The sequence below is a fragment of the Dasypus novemcinctus genome, chromosome 26 (genome assembly GCF_030445035.2).
Source record: "Dasypus novemcinctus isolate mDasNov1 chromosome 26, mDasNov1.1.hap2, whole genome shotgun sequence".
NCBI lineage: Eukaryota > Metazoa > Chordata > Mammalia > Cingulata > Dasypodidae > Dasypus > Dasypus novemcinctus.
In genome coordinates, this window is record NC_080698.1 from 11,942,456 (window position 1) to 11,956,010 (window position 13,555).

General features: G+C 40.0%; 1 protein-coding gene across 15 annotated transcripts in view; it reads left to right on the forward strand.

Annotated features, from left to right (window-relative positions):
- Nucleotides 1-13,555, forward strand: part of DOCK3 (dedicator of cytokinesis 3) — a 657,203-nt gene that overhangs the window by 374,275 nt on the left and 269,373 nt on the right. For all 15 annotated transcript variants that reach the window (XM_058288315.2, XM_058288314.1, XM_058288308.2 and 12 more), the window contains exons 8-9: nt 7,690-7,731; nt 8,557-8,711. In XM_058288315.2, coding sequence (XP_058144298.1) covers nt 7,690-7,731; nt 8,557-8,711 — 197 coding nt within the window. The remainder of the gene's footprint in view (nt 1-7,689; nt 7,732-8,556; nt 8,712-13,555) is intronic.

The following is a 13,555-nucleotide window of genomic DNA, read 5'->3' on the forward strand; positions in this document are numbered from 1 at the left end:
CTTTTGCATTGGGCGGCTCTTTTGCGTTGGGCGGCACTTCTTGTGTGTGGCGCTCCCCTATGCAGGGGACACCACTGCGTGGCACGGCACTCCTTGTGCGTATCAGCACTGCGCGTGGGCCAGCTGCACACGGGTCAAGGAGGCCCAGGGTTTGAACCGCAGACCTCCCATGTGGTAGACGGATGCCCTATCCACTGGGCCAAGTCTGCTTCCCCAAAATAGACTTTAAATGTAAAACTGTTAAAAGAAACAAAGAAGAACATTGTATTAATAAAAGAGAAACCTGTTGGAGATTTGGACCCAAACGGTACGGGGCATGAAAGAAAGAGAAAAAGGAGAGTGAAATAAAGAGAAAGAAAGAAAAATTAAGAAAGAACGAATGAGCTGGGATCAGGGAGTCTGCGAATAGAGATTCGTCAGACAACTGGGGTATATATAGAGCCCCTGTGAACAATAAAGTTGTCTGATGAATCCCTACTCGCAGACCTCCTGATCTCACCTCCCCCTCCCCCTCCCCTCCCCCTCCCTCCCCCATCCCCTCCCCCTCCCTCTCCCCCTCTCCCTCCAGGATAGACCACATTTGGGGTCATAAAACAAGTCTCAATAAATTTTAAAAGATTGAAATTAAGGGAAGTGAACTTGGCCCAATGGATAGGGCATCCACCTACCACATGGGAGGTCTGCTGTTCCTTGACCCATGTGGAGCTGGCCCATGCGCAGTGCTGATGTGCGCAAGGAGTGCTGTGCCATGCAGGGGTGTCCCCCTCATAGGGGAGCCCCACGCGCAAGGAGTGCGCCCCGTAAGGAGAGTCGCCCAGCGTGAAAGAAAGTGCAGCCTGCCCAAGAATGGCACTGCTTACATGGAGAGCTGACATCAACAAGATGACACAATGAAAAGAAACAGATTCCCAGTGCTGCTGATAAGGATAGAAGCAGTCACAGAAGAACACAAAGCAAAAGGACACAGAGAGCAGACAACTGGCAGGGGGGAAAAGGGAGAGAAATAAATAAATAAAATAAAATCTTAAAAAAAAGATGGAAATTATACAAAGCACTTTCTCTAATTATAATGAGATGAAGCTGGAAATCAATAAAAGGTGGAGAACTGGAAAATTTACATATATATGGAGATTAAACAACACACTCTTAAACAATCAGTGGGTCGAAGAAATTGCAAGATATATCAGTAAATATCTTGAGGCAAATGAGAACAAGAACACAGCATAACAAAACGTATAGGATGCAGTGAAGGCAGTGCTGATTTGGAATTTTGTAGCCCTAAATGCCTACATTAAAAAAGAAGAGATAAAATCGAAGCCATAACCACACACCAGGAAGGACTAGAAAAAGAATAGCAAACTAATCCAAAGCAAGAAATAATGATTAGAACAGAAATAAATGAAACTGAGAACAACAACAAAAAGGAGAGAACTGATGTGCAATCAGATTGTAAAATGAGGAGGGAGGAGTCCTTGGTATTTACAGATGTTCCTGTTGTTGCTACTGCTGACACATGTGTCTTTGGGACATGGGTTATAACTACCAGATCAGAAACCTCATCCTCACAGGTGATACCAAATACAGTCAGAAGCCATGTGACTGGCAAAGAGGTATTTTGACCCCTTCCTGTTCCAGGGAGGTAACTAGAGAATTGGAAGATCATCAAATCAGTATCCTGAATATGGTTATCAAACCAGTGTGAAGTCTTGTGATCCCTCATTAGGCTCAATTGCTAAGGATATTTTTGAAAAGTGTCTTAAAGAGACCACTAGATCTTCCATGTGAGTTTGAATTTGCAGCAGAAGAGGGAGGCTCTCTCAGCTTAAGGAGGAACTGGGAATTGACCTCATACATGGGAAGCAGGCACTCAACCCCTGAGCTACACTTGCTCCCCTACATTCTTTTATTTAAGTTTTGTCCCTTATGTCCAAATTCTGGTCCCCCATTCATAGATTTGGATTTTTATCTCGTTTCTCTGAATGGACCATCATTTCTTGTTTTTTTTTCATTTGTTTTGTAACCTTTTGTTGCACCCTGTACATTTTAGTATTTTAATGTTAACTCTAGAATTTAGTCCCTGAGCTGTTTATTCCTTGACTTTGTATGCAGCTAATGATATAACAGAGATTACCTTGAATGTCAGGAGCTAAGAAAAACAAACATAGAATAATACCTTTTAGAGAAGTTATCTCAGTATATGATGAAAAACAGGGAAAAGTTACTCATAATTTTTCCAAATTTCAAAATAGTTGTTACTATATTGATGGAAATTTTATTTGTATTCAGAATTAATTGAGTTAACAATGTCTTTAAAAAAGCAACAACGTCTTATTTACAATATTGTTGAGCTTTTTTCCCCAGAAATAAGTCATATTTAAATAAAAATGTTATATATTCTAAAAGTTATTTCCAGAATGGATTTTCTCAAAACTTGTTTTCTTTGTGTGTTCCAGTTTGAAATTATTTATGAATCTACAAAAGATTATGTTTGTAAACTAATCTATTTCTCTTGGTGTGATAGCCTTTCAATGCACTAGATTCAGCTGGCATGTCTTGATTAAATTACTAGTTAAGATTGAGGCTTTGACTCAGGATTGAGTTCCCACCCCTTTGGTAGGCTGATTCAAATGGGCACTCAATGAAGATGTCACAGGAAAAGGAGTGCTCCACAGACATGGAAGAGGAGAGAACTTTGATCCTGTGGCCCCAGGAAGAGAGATGCTCCATTCACCTGATAGTTTGCAGCTGAAGAGAACAGAACAGGCCTTCCTGATAAGGCCTGGGAAGAAATAAGCCCTATGCTACACTGATATAAGAAGCCTTTAGAGACTAGCCCTATGTCAGCCTGCAACTGAGATTGGAAGAAGCTGGGCCCACAGAGCCTTAAGAGGAAGAAAGAAGACCAGACAGAGATCACCTACCATCTTGCTTCAACACATGGCAGTTGACTTCGGTGAGAAAGCAGCCTTGAGTTGAACTCTTTAGGGCCTTGTAATTGTAAGCTTCTACCCCAAATATATACCCTTTATAAAAGCCTCCCCCCCCAAAAGGAGAAAACCAACCACAACAAAAATTGGTTCTTTGAGAAAATCAATAAAATTGATAAACCTTTAGTAGACTAACAAAGCTAATAACAGAAGATGCAAATAAAATAAATAATAGGGGGGACATTACTACTGGCCCCACAGAAATTAAAGAGATCATAAGATAATACGAGTAACTGTATGCCAACTAGTTCATCAACCTAGATGAAATGGACAATTTCCTAAATACATACAAACAATCTACACTGATTCTAGAAGAAATAGAAGACTTCAGCAAACCATTCGTAAGTACAGAGATTGAATCCATCATCAAAAATCTCTCAACACAGAAAAGCCCAGGACCAGATGACTTCACGTGTGAATTCAACCAATCATTCCAAGAAAAATGAATACCAATCATGCTTAAACTCTTTCAGAAAATTGAAGAGCAGGGATTGCTACCTAACTCATTCTATGAAGCCACCATCACCTAATATCAAAGACAGATAATGAATACCACAAGAGAAGAAAATTAGAGACCAGTTTCTCTAGTGAATATAGATGCAGAAATCCTCAACAAAATACTTGCAAATTGAATCCAACAGCACATCAAAAGAATTATACAAAATGATCAAGTGGATTTTATCCCAGGTATGCACAAGAAAATCAATCAGTGTAATATACCACATTAACAAATTCAAGAGGAAAATCACATGATCATCTATGTTGATGAAGAAAAGGGATTTGACAGAATCCAGCATCCTTTGTTTGAAGAAAGCACTTTGAAAAGTTGAAATACAAAGAAAATTCCCCCAAAAGATAAAGGGCATATATGAAAAACCTATAGCTAACATCTTGCTAAATGGTGAAAGACTGAAAGTTTCCCTCTAAGACAGAACAAGGTAATGATGCCTACTGTCACCACTGTGCTAGAAACTCTGGCTAGACCAATTAGGCAAGAAAAATAAAAGACCTCCAAGTTAGAAAGGAAGAAATAAAACTTTCACTATATGCAGGTGGCATGACCCTATATTTAGAAAGTCCCTAAAAGATCTACAAAAGAGCTACAGAACTAATAAATTCAGCAAAGTGGCAGGGTACAATATCAACACCCAAAAATCAGTAGTGTTTCTATATCCTAATACTGAACAATCTGTGGAGGAAATCAAGAAAAAAATTTCATTTACAATAGCAACTGAAAGAATCAAATATCCAGAATAAACTTTAGCCAAGAATGTAAAGGACCAGTACACAGAAACTACAGAACATTGCTTAAAGAAATCAAAGACCTAAATAAGTGGAAGGACATTCCATGTTCATGGATTAGAAGACAAAATATCGTTATGTCACTTCTATCCAGATTGATGTACAGATTTAATACAATCTCAATAAAAATTTTAGCAGCCTTCTTTTCAGAAATGGAAAAACCCATTATCAAATTTATTTGGGAGGGAAAGGGGCCCTGCATAGCCAAAAACTTCTTGAAAAAGAAGATAAGCATATCACGAAGCTACAGTGTAATATGGGGGCATTTTCGGGACTTGGGAATTGTCTTGAATGACTTTGCAATGACAGATACATGCCTTGATATAGCTTGTCATAACTTAACAAAATCTTGCTGGAGACAGTGTAAACTACAATGTAAACTATAATCCATGCTTAGTGGCAATGCTCCAAAATGTGTCCATCAGTTTTAACAAATGTACCACACTAATGAAGGATGTTGTTACTGTGGGAAAATGTGTGAGTGGTAGGCAATGGGACATATGGGAATCTCCCATATTTTTATGTAACATTTATGTAACCTAAGTATCTTTAAAAATATATATATATTATTAAAAAAAAACAAACCCAGCATGGTAATGACATATATATAGATATATGAATTAATAGAATCTAATTGAGAGTTCAAAAATAAACCCTCACATTTGTGGTCAGATGATTTTTGACAAGGCTGCCAAGTCCAGTCAACTGGGGCAGAATAGCTTCTTCAGCAAATGGTAGTGTGTGAACTGGATATTCACATGCGAAAGAATGTAAGAGGACCCCCATCTCACACACTATACAAAAATGAACTCAAAATGCATCAAAAACCTAAATGTAAGAGCTAGGACCATATAAACTCCCAGAAGGAAATATAGGGAGGCATCTTTAAGATCTTGTGGTAGATGGTTTCTTAGACTTTACATCCAAAGCACAAGCAATGGAAGAAAGAATAGATAAATGGAACCTCCTCAAAATTAAGTACTTCTGTGCCTCAGAATACTTTGTCAAGAAAGTGAAAAGGCAGCCTACACAGTGGATGAAAATGTTTAGAAACTATGTATCTGATAGGTATTTAATATCCAGAGTATATAGAGAAATCCTACAACTCAATAATAAAAAGATAACCCAAGGAAACAGATGTGGCTCAAGCAGTTTGGCTCCTGTCTACCATATAGGAGGTACTGGGTTTGATGCCCAGGGCCTCCTGGTAAATGTGAGCTGGCCCATGCAGAGTGCTGGCCCACACGGGAGTGCTGCCCTGCATAGGAGTGCCAGTGACATGGAAAGCTGGCACAGCAAGATGATGCAATAAGAGACGTAGCAGAACAGGGAGCTGAGGTGGCATAAAAGAATGATCGCCTCTCTCCCACACGAGAAGGTCTAAGGATTGGTTCCTGGGGCCACCTAATGAGACTACAAGCAGACACAGAAGAACACACAGTGAATCAACTCAGCAGACAATAGGGGGGTGGGGGGGAGCAGAATAAATAAGTGAAAACCTTAAAAAAAAAAAAAAGCCCAATTAAGAAATGGTCACAAGACTTGAATGGACACTTTTCCAAAGAAGAAATACAGGTGTTAGTGAGTATGTGGAGAAATGGGATCCCTTAGTCACTGCTGGTAGAAATGTAGAATAGTATAGCCACTGTGTAAGACAATTCGGCAGTTCCTTAGAAAGCTAAGTCTAGAATTGCCGTATGACCAGGCAATCCTGCTACTAGGTACTTACTCAGATGAACTGAAAGGGCCACGAACAGACATTTGCACACCACTGTTTTATCAGCATTATTCACAATGCCAAAAGATGGAAACAACCCAAGTGTCCATCAACCAATGAATGGATATGCTTAATGTGGTATATACATATGATGGAATATTACTCAGCTGCAGGAAGGAATAAAGTCCTGATACATGTGACAACATGGATGAACCTTGAAGACATTATGTTGAATGAAATACTCCAGACACAAAAGGACTGATATTTTATGGTCTCACGAATATGAACTAATTATGAGTAAAGTCATAGAGTGAAACTCTAGAGTATAGGTTACCAGGAGAGAGAATGAGGGTGGAAAAGGGAGAACTGATACTTAATGTATGCAAAATGTTTATAAGGTTGATTGTAAATGTTTGGAAATGGATAGAGGTGATGATAGCACATTATTGTGAGTATAATTACCAGTGCTGATTTATGGATGTGATTATGGTTGAAGGGGGATGTTTAGGGTCATATATGTCGGTAGAAGAAAAGCTAGAGGATAAACTTGGGACTGTATAACAGTGAACCAGGCTGTGGATGATGACTGTAGTTAATAGTATTAAGAATGTTTTTTCCATCAGCTAGAACAATGTATGTCACCTTTACTTGTAATAGTGTTAATAATAGAGTGGTATATGGGAAAATAATACACATAATGCAAACCATGGATGTAGTTAACAGTAATATTCTAATAATTTTCATCAATTGTAATAAAGGTACTATACCAATCTTAAGGGTCAATAATAAGGAGTAAAAGTGATAGGGGATTTTTCTTTTTGTAGTAATGAAAATGTTCAAAAATTGTTTGTGGTGATGAATGTACAACTCTAAAATACTGAGAGCCATTGATTATATACTTTGGATGAATTGTATAGTGTGTGAATAAAATTGCTTTTTAAAAAAACCTGTGAGGTTGAGGTAGGCATAAAGTTTTATCTCCATTTTACAGATGAGGAAACTGAGGCTCATAGCTGATAAACATAAAATTCAAAATCAGTGCATAAGTCCCTTTATATCGTGCTAATTCCCATTATATAAGTTGAGCCTCATAATAACCTTGTGAGGAAGACAAGCTAGGCTTTTATCAATTTTATCCTTAAGGAGAACATCTCTTGAAAAGAGTAAGTGATTCGTCTGAGGTTTCACAGCTCATACATGGCATCGCTGGGATTGGAATCTGCTTCTAACTTCAGTCAGCAGTAGAGGAATAGGATGGAGAGATGCTTGGGAGGGATCCCATTTCACTGAAAAATGGATATACCTCCTTCAGTATGGAGAGCCTGAAGAATCTGAACCAGGCAACTCAGAAAGTGGTACAGTGTGCTGAGAGGACAGTGCCAAGCAAAAAGCCAGTAGTAGGCACCCACCTGTGATTAAGCTAGTTCTCAGAGATGGTGAGACTTTGGTTCAAGTGCAGACTTTGCCACCGTCTCCTTGAGGGGCCTTCAACAAATAATTTCCTTTCTCTACACCTTAGTTTCCTTCATTCAATATGAATAACACTTGTCTAACAATGTTATCAGACTTAAATAAGATCATGAATATAATAGGTGAAACAGATTTCTTTAGTATATAGAAGGTGCATAATAAATGTTAGTTTCCTTTCCAATTCAATGAATTATCTTTTCTTTCTTTTAATAGCATTTATCTAGCCGGCAGAGTGTACAGCAAAGTACATCCCAGGTAAGCAGTTTAACCAGGCCTCCCAGCCTTTTTCCTTAACTTTTTCTTTTAAGAGATCACGACATATGGATGAACCAGGAGATGACAAACATCACTCACTTCTTGGTTGTTTGGTGCCTTTCATCCAAATAGCCCTGGCCTCCAAGAAGGAATGGCCAGTCTCCATTCCTGTGTGCAAATTTTCATAAGCACAATTGAAAGAAAGAATACCAAGGCTAAAATGAACCATTCTGGGAGAAAATAAGAATGCTATTTAAAATGGTAACTATTGCCATCTCTGTGAATCAAATATGTCAGGGTCATGACAGCACCTCCAAGAATTGATTTTGAAAATGATTCCCTGAAGAATTTAGATGTTTGCATCCTGGTGGAGATTTTGGGTTCGCTTGTAAGTTGGAATTACTGTTCCCATACCTTTTTTACTGCTGCCACCTGTATGCTTATCCATCTTAACTCAAGCTTATCAATTCAGCACACTCTACTACAGGGGTTCTTAACCTTTTTTGTTCCATGGACCCCTTTGCCAGTCAAGTGAAACCATGGACCACTTACTAAATCCACACTATAATGTGTATTATTTGAAAAATACATCACACCTGTACCAACACGTCTCCACAAGAATAATGGTTTTTTGAATTTCACTTCAAACTCATGGACCACGTGTTAAGAACCCCTGCTCTAGCAGCAGAGAAAATAGCTCAGTCTTTCTTGTAAATATTCCCTTTCAGTTGTAGTCTGAAGGAGAGGTAGTCTTTTGGTTTTTATTTTATGATTAAGATCATGAATAACTAAAATTAAAATCACTGACTTTTCCTTTCTCATTAGGTAGATACAATGCGTCCACGTCATGGGGAAACCTGTCGGATGCCAGTGCCACATCACTTCTTCCTCAGCCTAAAGAGTTTCACCTATAATACCATTGGGGAAGATAGCGATGTCTTCTTTTCCTTGTATGATATGAGAGAAGGCAAACAAATAAGGTAAGAGTTACTGAAAGTTCTGGTAAGATTGAGACTGTATTCGGGTAGTATGACCTGGTCTTCAGAGGAGCAAAATAAGACAAAGTAACCTCCTCTTATTAGATGGCAATTCAGCCCCAAACCCCAATGTAGCCTGAATTCATTTAAGTCATACTATGTGGAGGACTCAAATTTAAGTCTTGGCTCTCAATACCAAAGGGAGAGAAAAGAATATCTCATCAATGTCAGATGAAAAAGCATAGAAGAAATGTAGAGCAAAGCAAATGCTGCATACAGGGTGAGCCCCTAGAGCACAGAAAGCCCTGGGCCTAGCTTGCTGCATGTGAAAAAGAAGGTTCACATGGAAGGAGGCCGATAATGCTTCTGTCCATCTTAGAGCACCCCAGCCCTGGTTGCTCTTCCAGTCCCACAAAAGGGAGCATGTTCCAGGCAGAAGGGAAGACTGGGCTGCCTCTGTCATTCCTTTTTGTCTTGGGTTGGCCAGGAGGCAGCGGAAGGAGCCCACATACAATAGACTATGTATCTTGGCAGAGTTTTGAAACTCTTAATCCTGAGCAACTATACCAGTGCTCTCTCCCTTGAAGGGAAGGGAGGTACTATGGAGACAGACTATCTATATAGGCTTCCCTTCCTCTAGAGGTCAGCAAGGCTCTGATGAGATTACCTTTTGCCAGTGTGGAATATTAGTGAGTCCAGATATTTTTCTGTGGTCACCTTCTAGGTGGACAGAGACAAAAATAAATTTGGGGTTATTTGTATTGCTTTGGATATTCCTGTGTTAATAGTGATTTTTAGTTTTGTTTTTTTACTTAAAATTTTTAAAAAGCTGTTTTACTTTTTCCAGTTGCATGTTACATGTAGGAAAATTAAGAATGCAAGTAATAACAGAACACAAAAGAAAAACAGTTAATTTGCATGCTCTACAATTCCTCTGAACTTTATACACACAAAAAAGCATTTAAAGCACTGTGCTTTTCTTTGGGGTAGTAAGAAAATAATATAATGCATTGATCAGGGTATGTGGGATTTCCTTTTCATCAATGGCTCCATTGTATGGGCCCCTGGAAAATCCATGGTCGAGAAGGTAGGGCATGATGGCAACTACAGCTTTTCCACTCAGGCAAGACTAGAGGTCAGGGCTTGCATGGATTTAGGCTCTGGCTCCTCTTGTGTTTTTTGAAGATCAGTGATTTGTAAATTTTTAAATTTTTGTGTGTTGTACATGTATAGAAGAATCCTCTCCACAAGCTAAATTTTATGAGAAAGTATAGTATAAAAACCAGGTAAAATAGAACTGCTTCACTATTGAAGTGGGAGGGAGATAATCGTAATCTTACTGTACCCCTGCCTCCCACCCCATACCTTGTGGAATTGCTGAATGTCTGTGAGTTGCAATATGAAGATCAGAGCCCAAAACCTTGCCATTCTTGAATACAGGGATTGTGTCCTCTCTTTGTAATCCCTATACTTCACACAGTGCCTGTGTTCAGTACAGGCTTTATTGGACTTACTGGAACTAGAAAATCCAAGCCCAGAAGAGCCCCCTCACTGCCATGGTTTGTAATTCCTAAGGGATCCTTAGTATGCAATTGTTTTATCTTTGGACTTACTGTTTATAATTTAGCCTGAAGAAACTATAAAGCATTTTAAAGAAAAAAGGTAAAAGAAATCTAGAGTTGCTGAAAGTTTTTAGGTAATTTTAAAATTCCTGATTATACCACCCTCCTATTAAAATAGAAAATCTAAAACGTCCTTAGTTGAAATATCATTCACTTTTTTAAAAAGTTATTATGAGTGATGTAATGAGCAGAATTTTAGATCCAAATATAAAATCTATAAATGTTGTTTCTTCTTTCCATTAAGATTTGTGTAGTTGTATAAACCCTCATAAATTTTAGAACAATAAGTTTCTCTTTTATCAGAGAATTCTGCTTTTGTTTTTGTTAGGTTTTCACTGGCCATATATTACTTTCTCTAAGCAGTTGTCAGAAATCATTAAAGGGTAGGGGCATATTATGTCAGGTGCAGAGAATATTGACACCGGGCAATTGATTTGCTTGTTGTTTCCTATCAAGAGAACACCTCAAGTGAATATCTTTCCAATCAAATATGCTAGTCTAGTCTCCAGTGAAGTGGAGTTAGTCTAGTGTTCAGTATTGCTATGACACTCTCACTTCTTTACCAGAGAACATATGTGAGCAGGGGGAGCAGGCTAACAAGAAGACCTGATATTCTTCCACTTTAAATCTCATTGCTGATTGTACAGGCAAGCCTTGGGTTGCTAATATATTATGATTGGTGAGTATTAGACAGTCTGCAGGAAGAAAGAAGCAGATACTGGCAGGGGTTTGGTAATGCTAACTCACTTTTGTGACACTTCACCATTCAGAACAAAATCAGAATTATAAATACTTAGCCTTGAAATCTGTATCTCCAACCAAGACCTCTACCCTGAACTTCAGGTCCTCATTTTCTTTTTCCTAATCGAATTTTACCCTTAGATGTCTCTCAGACATTCTTGTCCCAACATACCTAAACTGAATTAATCATTTCCTCAAATATATACTTATTCCTGTGCTCTTTAAATCAGGTGAAAGGCCTTTCATTTTCTCAGAGACCTGGGAATTCTCTTAGCCTCCTCTTTCTCTGTCCCCTGTCAGTCAGTCACTATGGCTTATCAACCTCTACCTCTGAATCTCAGTCAGATCACTCTACCCCTACAGTAGGCCCACTGTCACCCCAGATCTTTCACATTTCTCCCCAAACATAGACTCCCTGACTCCACTGTTTTCTAAACCTGAGTTGTTCTTCACCACCAGAAAATTACTCTTTTAAAAAATTCTTGTCAGATCCTACTTACATTAAAGCCCTTGCCACTTAGCAGGGCATAAAAGACCCAGCATGATATGATTCTGCCCATTACTCTAGCCTCATTTCATGCATTGCATCTTATTTTATCCTTGACGTTTGGCTTTCCCTAAACAAACTGTGCTCTTTTGTGCCTTCCTGCTGTTGTTGACTTGGTAAACTCCTGTCCATCCTTAAAAACTCAGTTTTAGGCGGTGGACTTAGCCCAGTGGTTAGGGCATCCGTCTACCACATGGGAGGTCCACGGTTCAAACCCCGGGCCTCCTTGACCCATGTGCATCTAGCTGGTGTGCAGTGCTGATGTGTGCAAGGAGTGCCCTGCCACGCAGGGGTGTCCCCGCATAGGGGAGCCCCATGCACAAGGAGTGCACCCCATAAGGAGAGCCGTCCAGCACAAAAGAAAGTGCAGCCTGCCCAGGAATGGCGCCGCACACATGGAGAGCTGAAACAACAAGATGACGCAACAACAACAACAAAAAGAAACACAGATTCCCGTGCCGCTGACAACAAGAGAAGCAGACAAAGAAGACACAGCAAATAGACACAGAGAACATACAACTGGGTTTGGGGGGGAAGGGGAGAGAAATAAATAAATAAATCTTTTTAAAAAACCCTCAGTTTTAGACTTGAGAGACGGCATTGGGTTTGGGGTGTTACGGTTGATGGCATTATGTGGAGTATCTGTGCATGACAGGCTCAGCATGCAGCTCCAAGTGTGGGATTTGGAGTTTGGTGCACAGTTTTGCTGGAGGAACCCAGAGCTATGTGTACAGTCCCTCAGTTTGGCCCAGCCTTGGCCCATTGCAACAGTGTGTTCACGGGGTATGATGGGGTCTGGGCACTTCGAGGCTGGAGCCCCTGCTTTTTGGGCCTCACCGCAGGACTGCTTCCTGCTGAAGTTTTGGGCATTGAGTCCTCCCCCATATCAGAAGGTTCCACTGTCCTCTCTTTCCTCCACAATGCTGGCAGGCACCATAGCCCATTGGAAAAAAAGGAAGGAGAGAAAAATCAATGAGGGTGAACTAATTGCAGAGGGTGAAACAGATAAAGATACTGTTGTGTTTGAGAGCCTAGATGAGTGTTACATGGCAAAGATTCTTGTTGCTGAAGGTACCAGCGATGTTCCAGTTAGAGTGATTGTCTGTATTGCAGTTGAAAAACCTGAGAATATCTAGACCTTTAAAAATTATACATTGGGGGAAGCAGCTGTGGCTCAATTGGTTGGGCTCCTGTCTACCATATGGGAGGCCCTGGGTTCATGTCCCAGGGCCTCCTTGGGAAGGCAAGCTGGCCCATGAGCTCTGGAGAGCTGACAGCCCGTGCACTGTGGAGAGCTGGCACAGCAAGATGATGCAACAAAGGGAGACAAGCAGATACAGAAAAAAACGCACAGCGAATGAACACAGAGAAGAGACAGCAAAGAATGGAACAAGCTGCAAGGGGGACAATAAATAAATCAATCTTAAAAAAAAAGAAAAATTATACATTGGATTATTTTGCAACACCTCCCCTGCAAGCAGCCCCAGCATCAACCACTTCTATTGCCATTTCACCTCCTACACCTTCTGCTCAGGTTCCTGGTAGCTCATAACCCACGCATATGCAGGTAATTCTTCCTGCCCTTTCTCCTTCCATGACCATGGGCACAATTCAAAAATGGGGAAAAAGTGAGTGAAAAGCTAAGGAAGGGGACTTGTTGGTTGAAATAGAGACTAACAAGGCCACTGTAGGTTTTAAAGTTCAAGAAGAAGGTTGTTTGGCAAAATTCTTGACTCCTGAAAGTACAAGAGATGTCCCTTTAGGATCTCCACTCTGTACCCTTGTAGAAAAAGAGGCAGATACACTAACATTTACTGATTTTCAGCCAATTGAAGTAGATGGTTTAAAACCCCAAGCATGACCACCTACCTACCCCATCCCCAGTGGTCACTGTTCCTCCAGCTCCCCAACCTGTAGGTCCTACATCTTCAGATACC